The sequence below is a fragment of the Lichenostomus cassidix genome, chromosome 1Aa (assembly GCF_008360975.1).
Source record: "Lichenostomus cassidix isolate B80296 chromosome 1Aa, HeHo_3.0, whole genome shotgun sequence".
Classification (NCBI taxonomy): Eukaryota; Metazoa; Chordata; class Aves; order Passeriformes; family Meliphagidae; genus Lichenostomus; species Lichenostomus cassidix.
In genome coordinates, this window is record NC_139480.1 from 14857326 (window position 1) to 14881009 (window position 23684).

General features: G+C 41.2%; 1 protein-coding gene across 6 annotated transcripts in view; it reads right to left on the reverse strand.

Annotated features, from left to right (window-relative positions):
- The window catches only part of CELSR1 (cadherin EGF LAG seven-pass G-type receptor 1), a 163465-nt gene that overhangs the window by 15956 nt on the left and 123825 nt on the right, over positions 1–23684 (reverse strand). For 4 of the 6 annotated variants that reach the window (XM_085041436.1, XM_085041426.1, XM_085041429.1 and 1 more), the window contains exons 13-25: positions 23543–23684; positions 21727–21847; positions 20422–20605; positions 19506–19607; positions 17584–17678; positions 17000–17209; positions 14201–14384; positions 11339–11482; positions 9956–10157; positions 9463–9630; positions 6949–7075; positions 6365–6565; positions 2203–2377 (exon numbers count right to left, since the gene is read on the reverse strand). In XM_085041436.1, the coding sequence (XP_084897562.1) occupies positions 2203–2377; positions 6365–6565; positions 6949–7075; positions 9463–9630; positions 9956–10157; positions 11339–11482; positions 14201–14384; positions 17000–17209; positions 17584–17678; positions 19506–19607; positions 20422–20605; positions 21727–21847; positions 23543–23684 (2055 nt within the window). The remainder of the gene's footprint in view (positions 1–2202; positions 2378–6364; positions 6566–6948; positions 7076–9462; positions 9631–9955; positions 10158–11338; positions 11483–14200; positions 14385–16999; positions 17210–17583; positions 17679–19505; positions 19608–20421; positions 20606–21726; positions 21848–23542) is intronic. The other 2 variants (XM_085041420.1, XM_085041433.1) reach the window with 1 other exon arrangement.

Here is a 23684-nt window from a genome sequence, read left to right on the forward strand (position 1 = left end):
TTTATCCCCCTTTAAATGTCAAGGTTCCCTTCTGCAAGTAGCCTGGTCCCATCACAGATGCCTTAGGACCACTATGTCCCAGCTTGAAATGAATATCAATTTGAGCACAGACAGTAGAAAAAATAATATACAAAAAGCCATTGCTACTGTAGGTTTGGGTTTTTTCCCTCTCAGGATAACTATGATGAAGATGAAATGGTATTTATCTTTAAAATAAAAAAGTCCTCTGCATGTCCCAAGACTAAAATTTCTTCCCACATCTGGACTATACCAACTACTAAGAAAAATAAACAAACCTTCTCTCAGAAAGCAACTTAAATAATGTTTAAGATTCATGTTATGAAGTTGTAACCCTTTTACTGTTTAGAAATTAAAATTTATAAAGGAGCTTATTTAAAATATGTTCAGTCATGAAGTTATCTAGAGGCAAGAAATCCTACATTGTGCTATTTATGATGAAACAATTTTCTCTTTAGATGGTTTACAAGCCTGGAAGGGCAAACTAAAGGCTTAGTATTCTTTTATCTTCATTTCACAAAATCCCCTGACTTTCTCAGTAACAGGGATCTGACTTTACATTTAAACAGAACTGCAAATTCAGTAGATTCAGAGATTAAATTGTAGGACACAACCTGGAAAGTTTTAAAAGTGCAAAATAGTTCCACATCATAGAGAGCAATATCTAAGCAGAAAAATGTAAAAATTGTATGCTTGTAATAGTTAGATTGTGTAATATTGCTGTTGAGAAGGTCTGAATTAATTTAAATTCCAGAAGAGAAAGTAAACCTGAAGCAGAAACTCTTTCCAAAAAAATTCTTCTAAAGATAATGAGCTCTGAAATTTAATTAGTCTTTGTTATTTAATGGTACTTCTTTTCCACCAGAAATGATGCACTGAAGCGCTGATTGTACTTCAGTGTTCCTGAAAATACTGCAGTAGTCCTGTATGTACTGATAAAAGTCATATAGGTCTGAAATATTCCAGAAGTTCAAGGACAATTTCTGTTTAAAATCTCTGGACTATGTCTAGAGTTGCAGAGCCTTCTGGGCTGTGCTTTCTATTGTGTTCTGGATAAATTGATAGAAGTAGAAATTATTTAGGCACAAAGTGATATGGAAAAACTTACCAGCTCTCTGGAAAGAGAATTAACCTGTACCAGCCTACGCTGTTTTGGTATTACACTTCCTTAAATCACACAGAAAAAAGAACAAGTATGTATTTTTAGAGCTAACTTGTTCCATAATATTTTTGCAAGTGTACATGAGTGATAGCTATTTGTTTGATCTCAGAGACATCTAAATCTCTGCCATTTCTGACAGTATGTTATTATCTGTAAAAATAAAACTAATTGGATAAAAGTTAACTGCCTGCCTATGATCTGATTTCCCATATGGCAACAGATACATGCTGAAACAGTTGAACCAAAAACCCCACTCCAACTGTTCCATGAAGCACAGTTCCCAAGGAGCTGTCTGCCTGAATTAACACAGTGCTGTGTGCTTAGGGTAGCTCTGGAAATGTCTGATGGCAAAAATAGGCATGGTGAGGGAGGAGATGGATGTGCTCCTGCGGATCACTCTGGATCGGTTTAAAAGATTACTGCCTCCAGCTTTTCATTAGTTTTCCTCAACTGGAAGTTACAGCCTTTGTATCTGATATTAAGTAAAAGACAGCTTGAGTATTCCCAGATTGGTTTTATGCCAAATAAAACAGAGCCACTGAAATTCTCTTCAGGAAGTATTTACTGCTGGTTGAGGGTAGACAGTGGGAATGTCCAGTGAAGGGCAGTAATGTCCTGTAGGCAGCATTGCTTCTGAAACCACTGCAGTTACCTCTCTGAGATACCATGTGTCCACACTGGGAGGCACCAGCACAGGGAAGGAAAATTTCTGAAAGCTACTGGCAAAGTTGTAAAAATAAAAATACTGTTACTCCCAAGCAATGTTATCAAGTCCTGATTTAATCTGTGTGCAATTATATTTCTTTTATAACCATCAATATCACTTCAGCTGGGGCAACAGGCATTTGGTACACAGCTCTGTCAAATTCAGGCTGGCTTGTGCTAGAGGTGGCTTGGTGCTGCCCTGGTTCAGGAAAACACCCATATGGGATGTTTTCCTGAAATGGGATGGGATAATTCCCCTGAACCCAGTCAGTGAAGATGGGAGGGAAATGAAGCTTTTTTGGGGTGGTTCAGGGTACCTGTTATGATGGCAGGAATGCCCCAGCCAACAACGTAGTAGAAGCGCATGTGCCCAAAGTTGATGTTCCTCACTTCAGTCAGCATCCGGTAGATGTGGAGCTGCTCCACGAACATCCATGCGAAGGTGCTCATGTAGAAATAATGCAGGAGGATGGCAATCACGGTGCACACAAACTGCAGAAGGGAAAGGGCAGGGAAATTAGACTTGCTCTTCTGAATCACAGCCTGGTGAGTCACCCATTCCCCCATACAGCTAATGGCAAGGGTAATAAAAAGATTTTGGCAGAAGAAATATACTGCCTTTAATTAGGTTTTTCAGAGTTTAAGAAGAGCTGCTCATACTATGAAAGATTTTTCTTTTTTCAAGTAAATTTTGTTACCTGTTTTGAATCTTGTTCAGCTTTACCCTATCAACCCAACACACTTTCAGTCACTGCCCTTGCCCTCTATGTTGTGTGGCCAATTCCTCTGTGCGTATTTGCTGCAAAGATGAGGATTTGAGCTATTGTGGCCAAATTCCTTCTGCTTGCAGAAAGGGCAGGGCTGGCAGAGCTCCTGGCTCTTTCTCCTGGTGCAGAGGTGAGGATGCTCCTTTGGAGGCTGAAGACCCTTTGCCCTGCCTGGTGTATGAGCCTCACCTGCACAGTGCCACTACGGTGAATTCAATCACAGCATGTTTAACTGTATCAGCAAAACTGGTCTTACTGCAAAGCCAATAAACTGCTCCTGAGAATGGCCACCCTCAGCCCTGCATTTACTCAGTGTCTTCCATTAACACATGAAGGGTTATTCTATGGGTTTTTATGATACTACATTCTTTCCAGAGAGAAAGATTTCTCTCCAAGGAAGTATGGTTTGGTAAACTTTAAGTTTGTTTTATAGTTTGGTAAACTTCTGTTTTGTTTTAAAGTGGACTATGTTTTTTGTTTTATTAGTAGATAAAAAGGTACAAAGCAAGTCTTCTTATATTTGACAGAGGTGGAGAGGATATGTGAGAAGATCTTACGTCTTTTTTTTAAGACCTGTCCCTGAGAAAGTTCTTTCTCAGGAAAACTTTAGTTTTGGGGACAGAAATCCAAAGCTGTGACTAGAAGTAACAGCTATAATGGCCAAACTCATAGCTAAAGTCATCTTTGTGATTGAATGGCCACCTTGAAACCTATGACCTTCAGATACTTTCATTTCTGTAAGATACTTGCATTTCTCTAAAATCTGCTAACCAGTTTTCTCTCCCAACTTAACAGTTTGATGGGTGAAAACAGGAATGACCACAAGCATCCAACACCTGAATTGTAATCTTGCAATTAACCTCCTTTCAGAAGCAAAAGAAAGGATTTTGCCAAGGATCTGTTGATAAGCTTGAATTAAGAGCACTTTGTGCAACCACTCAATTTTTGTTTGAAAATGTTTTACATTGTGTTTTGGAATCTTTTGTTTTCGTGCAGCATGGACCCAGCTTTCACACTTTGGCATGACTTTTTAGTGGTTTTTCATGGTGCAATGCTCAGAAATGTACATTTCCCTGTTTAACTTTGCTGAGCAAAAGAATCATACAAAGACTGCCAATTTTCTGGATTCACTTACTACATCAGCTTTATTATAACATCAAGTGTTATTGAAAATGTGGCTCACCAAATAAACCATCTTTCTTCCTTCTATGTAACCTGTGCTTTTTTTGTTCCTACTCTCACATGCATATGAGTAGAGTGCTGGCCTGAACATTACCTTTTTCAGGTAAGAAAAAAGAAAGAAAATAAATCACTTTCTATCAACAGTCCAGGAAAAGATTAAAACCTCACCCAGAAATGTGACTGTTAATTTACAGAAACCCATAAAAGCCAGGCTGGGTGCCAAGCAGCACAGCATTATTTGTGCTCCAGCATTCTTTACCTCTTTATGCTCATCAGTGCATGACTCGTTAGACAACTCTCATTCCATACAGACAGATGAATAATTGTCTCAAGCAGACATGGCTTACAGCCCTCCTACCTTCTCAAATTGACTGGGAAGACTGTAAGGAGCAGCTTACAGCCATATGAAATACATTCTGTAAATTAAAGATCTTTGTAAGTGGTTTAAAGGTTTGGGGCATTTCACTGAGTCCTGGTAACAGTACAGGACATGATCACACCATGAGTCCCAAAGCATGAAAACTAGAAGGAGCAAAAGAGAACAAACTCACCAAGTACAACCATTTGTGTTATTGATGTAATGAACTGTTTTACTACTTTTATAAACCTCTGCTTGGTGCTTCATGATACTATGAAAAAATCTGGAAATAATGAGTCATCATTTACTGCATAATTTTTGGTGAGATTCTGTAGGGATGTGGACTTGGGCCCCAACTCCTCAATAGATATGTCAGAGGACTGAAAGAGTATAAACTCCTTCGTAGTGAAATGCAGTGAAAAATGAGTGGTGTGCTCAGCAAGGCATGGGAAAGGTCAAGTTACACAGAGTGCTGTGGATCAACTGGCAAGGTGAGCTCCTTTGAGCAAATTTATTTTAGTATGCAAACTTTTATATAATGAAACAAAACTTCAGGTTCACACATGACATGAGACCATATGCCAGAGGGCAGGTCACTGCAAAAGATCTCACCATAGCAGGAGATAAAGGACCTGAGCTCCTGGTAAGGGGGAATATTGGCTTATAGGACTGGAAGTGACAAAAAGACCTGGAAAGCTTTATCCAGTTTGGCATTCACAATTTTTCAAAAGGTAAATTGGGAGAATAAGCCCAGTAAAAACCCCAACAGACCAACCTGAATTTTAGAAATTGAATAATTTCAGCATTTTAGCTTTATATAGTTCTCCAAAAGAAATACCATTAAACAGAGGTTTCCTGGCAAGACAGTTTTTATAAGAGAGGTCTTTCAAATTTATTAAGAAAAAGTCTTGTCAGCACTTGGTTACTAGAAGCTGAAATTAGTCAAGGTCAGATACTTTTTGAACTGCATGTTATAGCTTAAGTGGATATTAGAAGCCAGAGTGACAGTATAGGATTAAGTTATACAGCAAGTAAGGCTGTGTGGTTAGGCACCATGATATCACTACCATGATGGTGATGATAGTCATTGAATGTAGGCATATTCTCCTATTTCTGCTACTTGGATCATGTGGAACCAGCATGATTTTTTTTTTGGTTGTTTTTATCTCAAGGCTGTACTTTCTTCTCCAAAATTAGATTGAAACATGTACAATAATGGATTTCTAGAAGATACATTTTCTTCACACCATTCAGATAATCCCTAAACTAACATTTTGAATATTCTTCCTATCTATTAAGGACATAGATTTTTATTGCATGTCACCCCCATCTTTGTACTGCCTGTTTGGCAGAGGTGCCTGTGCAGCCTGGAGCCCTTGTCTGTTTGTCTCTTGCATGTCCAAATGGCAGCCACAGCTTTTGGGATTGGTGCTACTGAGAAACAGCAGCAAGACTATATATAATGCCACATGGTTAAGAGAGCAGTGAGGTCTCAAGTACAGAACACACACACACTTCTCATACTCAGTGTATTCATAACTTGCATTTCTTGACATGCACAATGCTGGAGGTGCTTGCACTAAGCTTTGTCAACAGATATGACAGGCTGAAGCCAACAATCACTGTGGCTGGCAGGCACAAAGCAAAGTGACAGGTTTCCTACTGAATCTTGGATGTAGCAAGTTGTCCTGTGAATGGCAAGTGGCTTCTCCAGAATGGCCAGTGGGTGTACAACGTGCATATTAGCACCTGCCCAGCACCACATCGTTGACAACCTACCAGTCAACCCCTGGAGCCATTGGGCTTGGGAGGTACCTGCTGCAAGAAAAACTGGAGAGCCTCCTACTGAACAGACGAAGCAAGACAGAAAACACACTGATGGAAAGGAAGGAAGAAATGGCTCAGTTCCTGGGATAAACCTTCAACAGGGCTGCTGTCATACATTATCTGAAAATAAGAGATAGTCCTATTGCCTGCCATTGCTATCAATGACATCAACCATACATGCATATACTAAAAATCTAATGTTTTTCATATTACTGTTGAAGCCAAAAAAAAAAAAGCCAAAAAGATGAGAAAGTGAAACAGATGGGAGAAGGTAAAAGTGCAATATGAACACCCTAAATTAAAGCTTGACAACAACTCTAGCAATGAACACAGAGTAAGTTTTACCGGGTTTTCAGTCTGGTTGATTCCAATAAGAAAGACAAGCTCAGAAAAGAACAAGGCAGCCACCAGGTTCTTGTGGATACTGTGCAAGTTGGAACGCAGCGTGCGGATCAGGACCAGCAGAATGAAGGTGATCAGCAAAGCCGCCAGCGAGATGGACACAGTTGTGTAAGTGACGATCTTCAGAGGAAGCACCTCCCCATTCTGTAGAAAGACAGATTAACAGCATCTCTTGGGGTTTTCCTTTCCTTTTCCTCCAATCAAATCTGCTACTCAGAATTTCAGTGTTTTCATTACTACTGAGCCAACACACAGATTCACTTTAGAACCAACAGGAGTGGGTGATGCCACCTTTTTAGCTGCTAAAAATGTTGAGTGTGTACAGGCAACACCCAGAAGATGCACCAAGCAGGTAAGAATCTCCTTTCAGCAAACCCTGTGGCAGGTGCTGTCAGGAATGGGCAACATACTCCTGACATTGGGATCAATCTGCTGACAATGCCCCGAGTCACGCTCAGAGCTCAAGCTCTGAGTCAAAGCCCTTGAAAACCCAAGTTCCTAAAAATCATGAGCCTGATGTCACCCACCTCTCGTTTAGAAATGTCCATCAGGACAGCGAAGCTGGTTATGTGGTTGCACTGGCAAGCAATATGGCTGTGGTTTCTGGAAAAGAGCTCACACCCTCTGGAGGACCAGGCACCTGTCCCACCAATCCTGCAGGGAAAAAAAAGGCATTTCTGAGAGCCATCCTCTGATCTCCCCTCACCTCCCACTGTTACTGCCCTCTGTGGCACCTTGTGCTGCACAACCAGAGAGGACTGTAAGCACCAAGAGACAATTATTTATAGCTGCCACCTGACTGAAAGAGTATAATCAATTTAAAAAAGCCTTCAGTTGAAGTAGTTTCTGATAAGAATTCTGGCTTTGATGCTCAGATTTTGTGGGTTTAAAACAGTCTGCTTTGAGTTTAAAAAAAAAGATTTAAAAAAATTTGCTTTTGGGTCAGTGGCCACACAACCAATATGGGGAAGAGATTGCACAGAACAAAATGACTGCAACCAAGGTAAATAACACCAGAACCAGAGAGGGATATATGTTTTTGAGTCATGTGAAATATGCTTCAGCAGTAACATGGTATCATTACAGAGTTCCATTGAAAAGTACACAAGAAAAGGTTAAAATCTTCTCTAAAAAATAATATTTCATATCAGGAGATCTCTTATATTAACAATGGGGAGGAAATGCCGCCTTAAAAATTCTTCTCTATCCAATTATGGCTAACTCCAGTGACTTCAGAAATTATTTTGTACCTACATTAATTATTCTATTCTGAAGTTAATGAGTAATAACAATAGTCTTGCAGTTACTGAAGGAGTTTTTAATTAGATATGACAGAACCTCTTTTTCATTCAGCAATAAAAAAATCTGTAAAACTTTAATATCACTTTCTCTTGAAAAGTACTCACTTTCTAAAAGCTCTTTCATTACATGCAGTGTAAGAGCTGCTTTTCAACTGTGGCTGTAGGAAGACGTAACACAGATAACAATGCCACTGAAGTTGCCAGCAAATAGCTAACAGATGAATCACTTTAGAGCTAATGAGTTATTCAAGCTCATACAATGTTTAAAAATTCATAAAAAAGGACTTGCCATTCCCTCATAAGTGGCAGAGTCATCTGTGCATACAAGCAAAAACATTGCTTCACATGTGGGCAAATGAAGGAATTTATTACTGTGAACAGAAGACATTTCTGTTCCATCTCCGATACTTTAATGACCTAATCTCCTGAATCCTTTGACTAGGAGGCACACATTTCCTAGGTTAGTTTGCTGTTTTATTTCCAGCACAGGATATTGCCTTTTAATGGATTTTTCCATAGGCTTACTAGAGTCTTTAGGTTGTTAGGAAATAAGTAACAGCTATTCTCCTTCCTCCGGGCAGACCGTATCATCCTCTCACTGCATAGTTGGGTTTGTAGCTGGAATCACAATATGTATGTAATAGTTACAATATTGTGAAAGCATAATATGAATGTGGTTACCTCTCAACACATTTTCTTTTGTTTTATCCACACTCTTGAAGTATCTCCAACAGGACTGTGTTGTTTCCACAGTGCTATAAACCCAATGAAACATCAGCATACGCAGTTCCAGCTCATATAATTTTTCTCATTTTCAAGAAAAGTATGCCTTTATATTGAACTTTACTGAATACAGAAGACCTAAATGAACCATTTTCAGGATATTTCATCTGTTTCCTAATGCTTCCCTCCTAGAGAGTCAAATATTCTCTCCTTACATTCTACTTATGTATTATCTGCTTTCCATCAACTGGAAGAGGTCTAATGTCCCAGAGAAGGTATTTCCTCTCCCTCCAATTTTTCACTAAAACAAATGAAAGCAAATCCACAACAGCTGATGAAACAAAAATTAAGTTTCTTCCTATCAGTGCAACTGCCTTTGCATTGATTTTTGATTCAAAAATTTGTGATTCAGAAACTTAAAATCTTTACTCCTAATTTGATCTGCAAAACCTCAGCCCTCCTTTCTACCAAAACAAAGATTTGGTTTTGTAATTTTTTGCACTGGCCCTGGTTGAGGCAACAAGGGTAGGTGCCTGCTTGCCATGTACTCCGTCCATAGTCACTGGAGTGTAACAGGAGAAGATTCAACCCATGGAGGAGCTGAATCATCTCCTGGAAATCCTGACTTAAAAGACTTCAGACAAGCCACGAATTCACACTCTGGAGTTGGACTATGCCTGCCCAGACATACATCCGTGGGCAAAAAGCATGGGCAAATACAAGGAAATTATGAGACTTATTACTTATGGGTGAAAATTAACCCTGTAGAAAGACATGACAGCACTGTGTTTCTTAGAAACCACATGGCTAATCCTTTGTTTGAGGAGTTATGATAATTATTTTCATTTTTCTCATGTTGGTGGGAAATTATTACATGGCTCTATTCCACCAAAAATCAGTTATCAGTTGAATAAACAGACCAAGACAGGCTTTCCTTCAGAATTATCTTCCTGGGCAGGACTTTTCTGCTGCTCAGACAGTTGTCACTCACAGCCCTAAAGCAAGCAGGAGACCTACGTGATGGAGTGATTCCAGAAGACACAGACAGGCTTCGTTCTCTCCTCTGTTTCCAGCATGGCATACTCCACTATGACAGGCTTTTCCACCAGGTTGGGAGGAAACTCCCCATCACTGTGAATGGCTGTGCTCACTACAGGTGTGTTGATAATAGGGCGATTTGGCAACCTGCACAAGGAGAAAAATTGCACAGTGATCTACACATTAAAATACAAAGCACTGATTCACTACCTTCTGCAAATAAAAGATTTCCAGTTGCTTCTGCTCAGAAAGTGAAGAAGGCGCACCATCAGCCTTCCATACAGATGTGTTTATAAAAACTGCTGGCAGTTATTGTCCCACAGTGTGCCAGAGGAGGACAAGAGACAGTACTGTGGTGACAACAGCAGCACTGACGATGTCTGGTTGGTATAAAAGCAACTCTGTCTCCCATACACACTCAGAAAGAGTAAAAGAGGGCATCTGAACAATTCCAAACAAGTTCAAAGTCTACCTCAAGCTCCTTCTGTCAGGATCATAGTTTTCAGGCAGGAGGTGTCCCAGGGATCTGTATATAATGACCATGGCAACAGTATGATGTGTCTCAATATCTGGGTGTCGCTTCTTTCTCTTTGCAAGAGCACTCTCGGGGCTGAACGCATCAATGTTCAACTTAGAGGATATTTTTTGATTTGAAGGCTTCATTGTAGGCACTGCTATGGAATTAACACAAATATTAAATTCTTTAAACACAGCTTCAGAGCTACCATTTAAACTGGTAATTTTGCTTTGCAAAGATACAATGATATTACAATTGTTACAACTCTAGGCTTAGAGCACTCAGCATGCTCCTAATGTTATATTTGATACTTTTAATAAAATTCTAGCACATTTCATACTTATATAGCTGATAATCAAATAACCATTGGACAATGAAAAACCATTTAGTCTAGCTAGAAAATAAGCAATTTCTAAGCTAAAAAGGTCCATAAGCATATAAGTGCCCTATGCATAACTTAAGGAGAACATTAAAACATCATGCATGCTGTTATATTGCATGTACCTTTATATATGGCAAAACTACTATTTATGAATACATAAGTAGTCACATAAGATTTCTCCCTGCTAATTCTATCATTCAATAAGCTTTCAGTTTTGGAACATTCTCTTAAAATTTACATTACTTTTCTTCTTACAGAAAAGATACAAATCCCAGAAGCAAATACTCTGTTTCTAAGCAAAATGTCATAAAGCTGTATTACCTTGTTATGTATTATTTTCAGAAGAGTTACTACTTCCCCATTCAGAAGACATTCAGCTATGGTACATGTATTGAACATTGAATTATCCTCTCTCCCCTTGCCCAAAAAAAACTTGTGGTACTTTGCAGCAGCCTTGGAGTACTTCAGAGACACTGGGAGGCAGCTACTCCCCCATGTATTCTTCCTCATCACCCAGCTCAAGACATTTTCACTGCTGTCTAGTTCTCGTAACAAGTCTTTCAGATTTGCATTCTCCATCCTCACAGCACCTCTCTCCATCTCTGCAGGGACTGGAGGAAGGTGGCTGTGGGACTGCAGGCGCTGGGCAGCCATCCCATCCTATCCTGGTGGGAACGGAGGCAGAGCATTTCTCCCCTTTGACAGGGCTGTTCAAGGGGCTGCAAGAGAGACCTGACAGACAGGTACAGCCAGTCCCACAGCCCCCCATGCCTCCATCGCTGCCGGCAGGCAAAATGCCTCACAAGTATGCACAGCTGCTCCATCCCTAAATAATGCTCACTTGTGCAGACGGTCGCCCTGCTCTCACCCTAGTACCACTCTGCTCCCCAAGGATCAGTCACATTCCCTGGAGGCTGGTCACAATTATTCACCAAACGGCAGCAGAAGGGTTTTACCTTTCCTTTCTGAAGGTCTGAACAAAGTATCAGGGAAGACAACAGATGACTCCAGACCTTTTGGGTACTCTTCTTTAATCTCATGAAATCGTGGTATTCTAGCTCCCGTGAAATTAGACTTGTCGAAGATGTCAACAGCAATAACTGAGGGGGGAAAAGGTTTCCCACAAAATTAACTTCCATGCTCTCAAATTTGATATTGCAACACAATGAAACATTATTGAAAGGTTAAAATATCTGCATAATGCAGATAAAAAAAATTAACCCCCAAAATAGAAAGTAAAATTTAATTTCTTTCAATTAATAACTCATACAACAACTTAAAGCTTACCTGTCAGCATTATGTTACATTTATCAAATTATACACTTATTTTTCAGTGGAAAGGAATTCAAGACAGTATCTCATACTATGAACACTACTGCAAACATTGAAAATAAATAATCATAGAATTGTTTAGGTTGGAAAAGACCTCCAAGATCAAGTCCAACTGTTAACTCAGCACTGCCAAGTCCAGCACTAAACCATGTCCACAAGGGCCACATCTACATGCCTTTTAAATACCTCCAGGGATGGTGACTTCCCTGGGCTGGCTGTTTCAATGCCTGAGCACTGTTTCAGTGAAGAAATTTTTACTAATAGCCATCTCGAGGTAGATCACTTTGCTGGTACTTCTCCAGAAGCAGCTGACTGAGGTTTCACAGAGGCTTTTCCCTGGCTGCTGTTCAGTGAATGCTCCTGCTTCTCCATGTGCCAATGGCTTGCTCCAGTGCGTGCTGCATGTTCTAATTTTAGACTTGCTCTTTAATGGGAAGACTAAATCCACTGCTTCAAACACATAGTTCTATATGTGCTGAATTGCAAAGTCAGCTGACCAAAGAAAATAACCTGCATTTTACCTGGGACTACTCCTTAGTCCTCCACCAGCAGTTCCTCCCTAGCTTACCTCATAATTTCTGCCTGTTTAACTGCCAAAATATTTTAAAGCAGTTGAGTTGACTTTAACTTTCTCACTTAAGAGAAATCACTGAGTGCCAATTTACATGTCCTGGGGGTAACCCTACACCAAAAGGTGTGATCCTCTGCAAGTCTCTGTATGAAGAAATATCCACGTTAAGACCCGCAAATTCTCATTCCTTTCCTAGCTTCTAAATAACTCCCAGATGAGCCATTAGGAAACTCTATTAACACCATGTTCACCTGGAAAAACTGTTCAAAAGAAAACAGACCTCTTTCAGGCCAGAGTTGCCTCATCCCTCTCAAGCTCACACCTTTTTACACAGGAAGAACTGGTTGAGAAAAAAAATCATGATTTACAACCTGCAAGAAGTTCTGGGGTTTCCTTTCATCTCAGTTCAGTTGGGTTAAAATGCTGAGCATACTTTTTTTTCTGAGTATGAAGATAAAAATATTTTGATTCACAGTCCTGAATCAATAGAAAGTATTTCAATTTTGGTTTACTAAAGAGAAATCAAAGTGTTTCAGTTTGGTGTAGCTCAGCAATAATCTACGCCCCGTTGATGCAGGACACTACAACATTTGCAATCTGACTTCCTCATGCCTTTGGTTTTATGCCCCTGTGATTGTGGACATGAAGCATTCTTGGGACAAGGTTTGTTGCCAATTCACTTCTTATATCAGCGGCTGTAGTTGGGAAAATAAGACAAACTTTTGGCACATAAGCCCTTCTTCATATCTGAAATAGAAGCAACAGCTTGAAAAGCTAAATACAAGCTCAGGCTGATATAGTTTAGAGCACCTCTGAAAGAAAAACCAGACAGCAATGCTGCTTGGGAGGGACTTCTGAAGGTCACTCAGCTCCATCTCACCTCCTACCCAGAGCAGGACTACCACCAACAGCCCCTCAGCTCAGACTGTAGCTGGGAAGAAAATTAAATAGAGAGGGCAGGGGACAAAATGGAGAAAGAAGCTGACCAGGCTGTGGTTGCTGTGCTTCACCCACATATGCACTGCAGGGATGTCTCTGAAACACATCACAGTCCCATGTGCAGGGGCTGCTATGTGCTTGTCAGAGCAGACATTTCCTGTGATAGGTAGGGAAGGTGTCTTGGTACGCCTGATGTTTCCTCCTCAGTTTAGATCCACTCTGGATATTTTGGATCCCATGGATTTTTCTCTGATTATGGGTTTTGCAAGACTGGGATGGTGTTTGAAGTATTGGTGATTCTGTGAAAATACCTTTCAGCACAAGAATCTCTACAGCTGATGATTTTCTGGATAGGTTCCAGGTTAGGAAAGCATGTGAAAATCAGAGGTATAATCAGAATCACAGTCATCTAGGTTGGAAAAGACGTATAAGATCATTGAGTCCAAACTTTGACCGATCATCACTCTGTCAACTAGACCACAGCACAAAATGCCATATCCAGTTGTTTCTTGAACATGTCCAGGGCTGGGAATTCCACCACCTCCCTGGGCAGTCTATTCCTATGCTAGTAAGATCAATAATATGAAATAAAATCAGTAGTAGGGTTACTCTTTTTTGGACTGCAGTAATTCTTCAGGTGGTATTGGTGTGATTCCTCCAAAAATGAGATCTGCTACATTCAACTATATTAGTTGGTCAAAAGTTTATTTACAAACTTAGTCCTTCCTACTATCTCTACACTACTGTGACTGCAACAAAATGCCACATGGAGCAGAGGCATGCTCCAGAGGGAAAGCAGATCAGACATCTGCCAGGAGATCCCCATGGCAACTGAAAGATATAGATCAAGGCTCAGTGGATTTGAAACTATGCAATGGTTTTTCTCAGTGGATATTATTAAAACAAATAACTAGCACCTCTACCCAGCACATTTTTAAGACTCAAAAAAATGGCAGTTTTCAACATAGATACTCACTCATGTTAGTGGCAACAATGACAAAAGGTCTCATGTAGGTTTTCTTCATGTTCTGGGCCACGTTGTTGAAATATTCCTCATAGTGCCTGAGCAGGTGAGCGGTGCCACCCTCCGTTCGCTGAATTTGCTCCCAGTGCTCCTTGTTGCCGGGGTCCAGTAAAGCACTACCCACTTTGATAATATTCTGAGAAATAAAGTACAAGCCTAATTTATGAAGCAAACAAAGTGCTGGGCTTCAAGTGAGAAGTATTGAAAATGATTGGCCTGAGTGCCTCAGGTGAGTGTACAATGAAATATTTTAACACAGGCATGTTCTACTGCAGCCATATAAAAATATGCACACCAGTTACTCACCCTGAGGTTTTTTTGCCATGTAAAGCAAATCCCTCCAAACTTTTTATGAGCAAAGTAAGCCAAAATTGGAGGCTGAAAGAGAACTGCCTACTTTCTTTCCCTTAATGACAGGAAAACTAGCAAGAAAATGCAGGAGGAACACCTATCCATGTTTTCTTTGTTTCTGAGAGATCAGACACATGAAAAGCATGGCTTTTAGTAGGCACACTGAATAACTTCCCCAGAGAAATCAAAATAATGTTTTTTGTTGAAAAACAAAAGAAAGCCATGGGTAGAAATATCACTTCCTCTTTTATCTTAACTTTTTCTTTAACTTTGTTGTTTCCTGGATAGTAAAGACAATTTATATGGTGAAGAATGGTAAGAGTGAGTATTAACTTGAAAATACATAAGAAAACTTAAACCATGTTAGTGTCTCCCCATTTTTATGTTGCTTACAAATGGTATTCAAAAAGAAGTTCTTTCTGAGGACCTGTCTCTTCTGCCCTTTCTTAGAAAAATATGCAAAGACACCCTCAGGCTGAATGGAAGGAGATTGACCCCAAAAGAGAGTGCTAAATGGCTTAATGGGAAAGATGAAGAAGTTTTTAACCTTGCTGTACATACGAATTATGTTGTTGTAACAAAACCTAATTCCTAAGTAAGGTAAAATTTGAGTAAATGATGGTAGGAATTAATCACCACAAGCTCTAAAATAGCCAAGACAAAGATTTAGGCTTCATTCAGAGGGAGCTGTATCCTGCCTCTGCTGTCTGAGGCTGCAAGCATGTACCTGAGATAACAGAGACTCCCAATACGACCACCTCTGCTCAGGGTGAGAAGCACAACATGATTCCCAGGAATGCAGGAAGCACATGCTGCACTTGGTACCACACCTCCTCCATGTTTGTGAACATTATTTATGGTGTTTTATTATCTATTTTTCAGTCTTCTATGTCAGACTACAAAAATAAAAATTCCTTTTCCCCTTGTGCTCCCTCAGCCTAGGATGCTACCTCCTTTTACTCATGAGATGTACTCATTATTTTTCAAATTCCTGACCTATTCTAAAATATTTAGGGAGTTCTTGAAAACATCATCTATATGAATTTCAGTGCCAACTGCAGAGAATAATAAATTAAAGCAGAGGTTTAAAAACACTTTCTTTCTTTTGCTTATTGTTCTTACTTCTGCTTAACAAACATGCTAGAAATGAAATTTCTTCTCAAGATCTGAATGGGGAAATTCATCCACTTCACAGCCCAAAGGAAAGAAAAAAAACTGAATCTCTTAAAATCTGGTACATATAAAATGTAAAATGTTTCAGAAGTTCTCCACTCTCTGTTGACTGTACAGCCCAAGACACTGAGGAATTTTCTCAGCCACATTCCTTCCTGCTTCTAACTCTCCAGTGGCATCCTCTCCTGGTGCAGCTTGGCTTTGCACAAGCTCTCCAATTTCACCCCAAAGTCTGCCTGACCTATCTGGTCCTCCTGGAGTATTGTGGACAGTGAGTGTAGCACACCTCCTAAGGGAGCCAATGACCTTTGGCCAGCACAAACACCAGTCCTGGCCCATGGAGGGTCATCACACGCTGGTGTCCAAGCTCTGGGCTCTGCTAGCACAGCTCCAAAAGATGTTTTAGCTTGGACTCTGTGTTGTGCCATGGCCAGGATCTTGGAAATAGCATAGGCAAGGGTAGAGAACAGTACCCCACAGCACACATGGGACTGAGGAGAGCTCTACAAGCCTGATATGGGTCATCAAGTCTTCACATTTTCCAGCCATGGAAAATTCCCAACTTCCTCCGAATTTCATATTTTTCCATCACAACTGCATGTTTTCCCAGACAGGGAAGGTGCTGCAGCTTCTCCTCTAGCCCTGGTCAGGTCTTTGGTAATAACTGGGTCTTTCATGGATGCTCTAAGTAGCAGAAGCTCTCTGGCACACATTTTATTGCATGTGTCTTAAAACACCAATATGATATGGAATGTCTTTCAATGTACCAACTAATGACTCAAGTGTTTTCAAACTGAATGAGAGGAAACCTTCAGAATCAGTAACTGGCTCTGACTTAGTTTGCTGCACATCTAAATGAATATGATCACATTAGGCATGTTTTACAATAAAAATAAATATAGTACACAAAACTATTTAAGCCAGGAATAACACATTAACTTGATTTTTTTTTCATATGGGGAATATTGCTTTTGGCTGTTACTATGATGATATTTACTAGAAGAGCACTTTCTATTATATTTGTATTACACACACATATGCGTGCACAGACACATGCATAACCAACTTTCCATTCTAATCTGAGAAGAAAGGCTTATTTGTGGAACAGATTAAGCAGCTACACAATATTCGCTTCAACTTGGTCAAAGACAAATTTAATTACCCAGTGCCACCGAACTTCTAAGAGAAACTGCAAAAGCTCAGCACAGTATACAGCATTTCTCTTACCTCATTGAATTCCACATCCCTTGTGGCTGCCAAGTCAAACCCTTGCTGCTGGCTCTCATACTGGAGGACCCGGATCATCATCTGGTAAGCCGTCCTCACGTCGTTGCCATACAAGCTGTGTGTGTATTTGGTGGCATTCTGCAGCGCTCTCACGATCCGTATGGTTTTGTCTCCATCCAACTTGGTCTTGTTGTGGTGTAACTTCTCATTCTGAATCAGATAAAGAGGAATAAAAATCCCCGTTATGTATTTTAATTTTTTTTTCATTCTAGTTGCAAAGACAATCATAATTTAGGGATTTTTGGCACAATGGAGTTGTTTGGTTAAAATTTCGTTTGTCTTGAGAAAGAGTTGGCAACCAAAGTCAACAGCAAATGTAACTGAGAGCCAGAAAAGCACAAGGGTCCTGATGGAAAATAAGGGTGTTCAAGGGTGCAGTCTAAAGACTGAGTGCAGGGATATCAAACCAGAGTTTGAACTCCAGTTTGGTATCCCTGCACTCAGTCCTTTGTGATTTTGTGATTGATTGCGAATGTAAATGATTATTTACCAAAAAAAGGGAAAATCGAGAAAATACAACTTACCATGATTTTTAGATCCACAAAAGTGTTGGTGGTACAATTGAAAAGCTCAGGAGGCAGCCAGCCCTTCTCAATGTTACAATGGCGAACAGCATTTCCTGAAGGAAACAAAGCATCAATGACAAACAATGCTCTGAATTGTGCAAGGGAAATATTCATGGATTTCAACTATCCTAGACTTTCAGATTTCCTCCATTTGCAAGTTGCTTGAAGCTACACATGTATTTCAATTTCCAAACTGGGGATTCCTGTGAGAGAAAAGTTAAAGACTACTAATCTTCACGAATCGCTTTCCCCAGGCTTTGGAGAAAAGTCAGGCAAGCTCCAAGCTCTGCGCAACTGTTCTCAGCCTCACTGCCCTAATGTTCTCAAATTAATTCAGTCATTTATTTATACCAAAAAAGAGAAAGACTCTGCACTTCCTAAGTATTCCTGAAAACCAACCCCTGCTGAGATTTCTGTGCAATAGCCTATATGGGAAGACCTTCTGGACAAATGCTGTATTCACATCAACACATGCCAGCACATCTGCATGCTGCATGTGCTAAACACTCCAGCTAACATACATAATTGCCTTTTTGCCACTTGTAAATGGACTGTGAGTAGCTTACTGTTTAATTTAGGCCTATTATATTTCGTACTATTTGTCAAATAATTTTAAAATATGATTCTTGGCTGAGGAGCCTTCATGAATTGCAAGTTGTCAAATTCAAAATTTACATTTGTACTAGTTAATTTGCACATAACATACTGCATATGTCTAAGCCATTTAATTACCAATATCTAAATAAGAATTATAACTAATTTTACTGTATCTAATTATATTATTTCTCTTCTATGACTAGGTGAATACAATTAAGCCTCAGTTTCTTAGTCTGAACATTCATTATAATAAAGCTTACTTTTTTTTGAATGGTCTGTAAAACTTACTTAGAATGTGCAATTCCTATAAGCAACTTTGCCCACTAGTCTATTTGCTAGAAGAAACACTGGGGTCAACCACAAGAACAGTGCAGAAAAGTTATGTTAGTTCAACTTTATGCTATTTAATCACTAAAATATTCTTCACCTAAAAAAAACCCCAAAAAACCCAACAATTCTATCTCCTAAAATCTTTAGAATAGAACGTGGGTTGACCACAAATCTTCTGCACACCAAGGCAGTGGATTCCCCCCAGAAATATTTGGGGCAGTCACATAAATATTTATAACTCCTTGAGCCTAAGGAGCACACACAGCAGAGAGTCACCAGGTCCAGAATCAATACGGAGTTTTCATTTCCCACAGAACAGCCTCCAGAAAAGATTAGGAACTCTGTTTTCAAGAATCTGATGTTTCCAGAGACATGTATGAAAAAGCAGATTGTCATTTGCCTGTTGTACAAAACAACACAGCTAATGTGCTTTATAAAAGCGGTTTTTCAGCTGTTTCACTTACAGAAAAGATGTTGTATGGAAAAATGCAAGTTCTGATGCAACTCTTAGCTTTAGTAGCCTGCAACCCTAGTAAAGCAGTCATCAGGAATAAGATTTTCCTAATTTTATCTTTGCCCATAGGAACTGTATAGCTAAAGAACACTTGCAAGTCACTAGAAACTAAAAGTTACATGTGTAAGAATTGCTTGATAAATAGCAAATAAAAAATAGAAAATCAGACTCTGCTTTTTTGAAAATAAAGAATTTCTATTCTTTGCACATTTATGGGCTGTACTTTTGTATTTTTTTATTGCTACTATGCCAAACGTATTTTCACAGTTCTTTGATTTCAGCTAGCTACACTTTTCTGCTCATGATATGCATGAGCTATGCTGCAGTCTCTAGACCCAGTGAATTAATGCCATTCCCTATGTGCACATTTTGTCTTTTTTTCTTCTCCATTAAAGAGGCATGCAGATAAAGTAGGCAATGATTTACCCAGGGAACTTACCCACTGAGCCCTTAGGACAAGGCACAGCAGCTGGCTGGCCAAACTTGGTCTGTGGCCACCAAATACCAGCCTCGAAAGCTTTGGGACAGCCATTATAAATTACTGAAAACAGAAAAAGAAATGATGCAATTTTTCTGACAAGATAAAAATCACGACAATGAGACATTTCAGCCTGCCTGAAGGACCTTCCTGCAATTCCAAAGCCCTGTCACTCTGCGGTGCTTTCCAAGCTGTAACCCATCAGCTGCTCCTTATGCAGCAGATTGGACAGACAGGTACAGGCAGAGGAGAGCTCACGATGATTATGGGGCTCTGGATTCTGGCTCTGCCTATCTCTGCTTGCTCCTTTATTGTGGGAAAACATTTCTCCTTCATTTCACCCACACACTGTGGCTCCTGCAGCAGCTTTGTGCTGATCACAGGAGGACAGTGGGTGGGTGGGCGGGTGAGAGGAAAGGCAGGATGGGCAAGATGGGGAAGAAAGGCAGAGTGCACGAGGCGCACGGCACAGCCTCTGTGGGCAAAAGGTGGGAGATTCTCACCTGCCTCTTCAGCTGCAGCTCAGCAGTACAACACTACACTGGCAGATGAACTCAGGTTTAAAAGAAAGTTGATATTAGTCTTTTGTTCCCCCCCCTCCACCTCAACTTGCTGTATTTCCATTGGAGGAAAATTAAAGAGAGCAGCTTTTTTTCCTTTTCCCCAGCCCCTGTGAATCATTCTGGCACAGATCTAGGAGGAGGGGTGTATGTTTAGGCTGCTGCAGCCCCCAATGCCCCCACAGCTGGAGCCATCCTGCTGGGCTCACACCACCCCAGGACACGGCTGCACAGTCCCTGCAATGTCCCCCACGTGCCAGTGTCCCTGAGCCCGCACTGAGCATGGCTGATGGCAGCAGGGGATGGGCAGAAGGTACCTTCACAGCCCCTGACGGTGACTTCTGCGAAGGGGTTGTCGCAGCGGTTGCACTGCCGCCCGATGACACCAGGTTTGCAGGGACACTGTCCTGTCTCCATGTCACAGGCGCGCGTGTGGGAGCCAGATGGGAAGCAGTCGCAGGGGTAGCAGGTGTCACTGCTTTGGGGCTTGTAGTAATTGGCCTAGAAAAACCAAAATGATAGACACGAAGGATTTGACTTATATTCCAAATTGCTTACATTTTTGAAACCAGCTCTAGGAGCATGTACATCATAAAAGGGCTGATTTTGCAGAGCACAGATAAAAATTACACTATTATCAGACACCCAGGGTTTGCACTGCCATTTGCAGTGGAGTCACAGGGCCCACGTTTCTCCTCAGGAAATTGTTGCCAGTGCACACCAAACATATTCTTGGAGGATTTACAGTTTTTTCAGCTTTGCAATTCCACTCTTGCACAGCATGAATGAGCCACTACGGAAACTTCCTGCACTGTGCATTTGTGCTTCACGTAGAGGGTGGAGAGCAAGCAATGATCCCATATTCAAATCGCCTCCGTACATGCTTTTGATCTGAGGCGTTACCATTGCACAAGAGCGTGGAGCTGGCACCCCACTGACTCCATTTAATGCAACAGTTGCTGCGTGTCCTGCTGGCATTTTGGAAAGGAGCAGGGGGCCAGATTCGCAGCCGCCAGTCTGCACAGGCCCAGCTCCTCTGATGTCATTCAAGCCAGTTGTAAAACCTATTGTGAGAACGCCTTAGTAAAACCTTCATGATGAGGTGCCTCCCCTCTCATGTCCTCCATCTGTCCCCGCCTGTCCACAGAAAAATTGTCAGAGATGGCACTGAGGAAATTTAGCCCTCCAGCTCTCTCCAGCTGCCATTTTTTGCTCTCTTTTGCTGGCCATTGCACAGGGGAGAGCTTCACCCAGCTGGCCTGAGCTGTTTCATGGCTGTTACTCACTGTGATACACAAAACCCCACAGACACTCCTCTGCACCCCGGTCTGATCTCCCCCGATAAACCAGGCTGCACTTCAGAGATCAGAGCCAGGCTTTCATCCTCTTGGTTTGGTTTTTCAAACACAAACAAGATAAGAGCTGTACAGTATGATTTGGAGAAGGGTGTTGCCAGCAAAATGTTTTGGGTAATGATTAACTCCACTGTGCACATACATATATATGTGATACCAAGCACCACTGTGTGTACTTTGTCTCAGATACTCACCTGTAATTATTAGTGGTACAGTTACTTTTTAAACTGAAGAAATTTTGACTTAAAACTGGTTTCTTTTGCTTACCTTGCAGCGGCATTCTCCATTGGTCTTATTGCAATCAGAATCAAATCCTTTGCTAGTCTCACAATTACAAGGGCCACAGATGGGATTTCCCCACCAGCCTCTGGGACAGGGCAGGTCGATCCTATTAAAGAAAATCAGATGGAAAGAAAGTTATTTTAAGTTCCCTCTTTAAAACTGTGAAAAAAGTGATTTGGGCCAAATCTGCTCTCAATTACATCAGCTTATAGAGAGTAATGTATCTCAACTAACAATCAATACATATATAAATATATATACACTATAATACAGGAAAATTTTGAATATCAGTGCTATGCAACCCTAGAGGGAATGCTTCAAGTGCAGGTGGCTCTGAGCCTGTGTCCTGGTTTACCTACCACCACAAACTGCCTCGGGGTCCAGCTCCCCAATACTTTGCATCCCACTCCCTATCCCCATCCTGCCCCAGCTCTGCTGTGGGCAGCAGGGCTTCTTGTCCAGCCCACAACAACATTGGCTCAGGTGCAAAGTTGGCTGCAAGCTCATCCTATAAAGGCCACCACTTTCAGCTAACCTGGCTTTCTTGGACAGGTCACTGCTGGGTCTGAAAAGCCCCGGTCTGCCACAGGAGAGGCAGAGGACACATGGCTGGGACATGGAAGAGGGAAGGGTGGCAGCTTTGATCTGGACTATGGATCAAAGACAGTGATTCAGAATGAGTGCAGCAACATTGGAAGCTATGCAGCAAGCCAAAGGCCACCACTGCTGAAGGACAACCCTCATTCTCACTGATACTATTTCTTCTGAGCAGGTTATCCCACAGATGCCCCAAAACTAGTTCTGGCAGGGACACCTCTGGTTCTCTGACAGCTGGAAGTCTTTGTCAAGCGATAGCCCGAAGGACAACACCCCTGAGACTGGGATCAGGGTAATGCACAAGGTATCCCCTCCTGGCTGCTCATTTTAGGAAAGAAAAACTAGTTGCATCTGCTTTGAAGACCACTACCAATTTTGTTTGCAGTAATTGCCAGGTTTCTCCTTTTACGCTTTAGAATATGAAAACCACAATGTTGCACTTGACATGATGTCAGCAGATAATGACAAGGGACAATATTGCTGTGTCACTAATCCAGAGGAATGAAAGAAATCTGGCAACAGCACGGCTAACATTTGCAAGCTCACACAACAAAAGGCAGAGGAAGAAGCTTGCAGTTTTCAAAGGGAAGGAAACATCACATGAGCCATTCCTAAATGGGCAGACAAATGCACTTCATTTGCACATCATGAATGGCCCATATTACAGTAAATCAAAGCGCCGCCTCTGGGGTATGGCTGGTTGCTGAATGCTTATCTGAGACCAGGAAGCTGCTGACGAGGGAATCAGCACGTTTCTCCCACAAAGCAACAGACATAGGCCCCCAGACTGTCCAGAAGAGATGGCTTTTTGCCAGCCCAGGGACTGGACCCAAACTGCAAAGCGACTTTATCTTGCTCAGGCCACCAAAATGGGTGCATCACTCTGTGTGCTGGGGAAGCTGGAAGAGAGATGCAGAGCAAACTCAGGCTAAGCCTTCCACAAGGTACAGGTGAGATGCCATGCTATGTAACACAGCAGAACTGGTTGAGATCCTGAACTGCTTATAAAGAAAAGCAGCTCGTGGATAACACGGAAGTTTGTCTAGTTTCTGGGAAGAGCTCAGGAATGCCAAAAGGGAGCCTAAAATACCACTCCAATTGTAACAGAAAAGTTTACTGGAGCAGAAAAGGAAGTAGGAGGACTGCTGCCTTAGAAGAGCTACCTGGAAGGATCAAGAAACCAAGAACAAATTAATTCTCTTACTTGCTTTCGCAGTATTGTCCATAGTAGCTTTGTCCACATTCACAGGTGTAGCCGTGGGATGAGCTAGGTTTGTGCACACATGTGGAGACATGCTCACATGGGTTCAAGTTACATACATCAACACAGTCTCTCCCAAAGTACC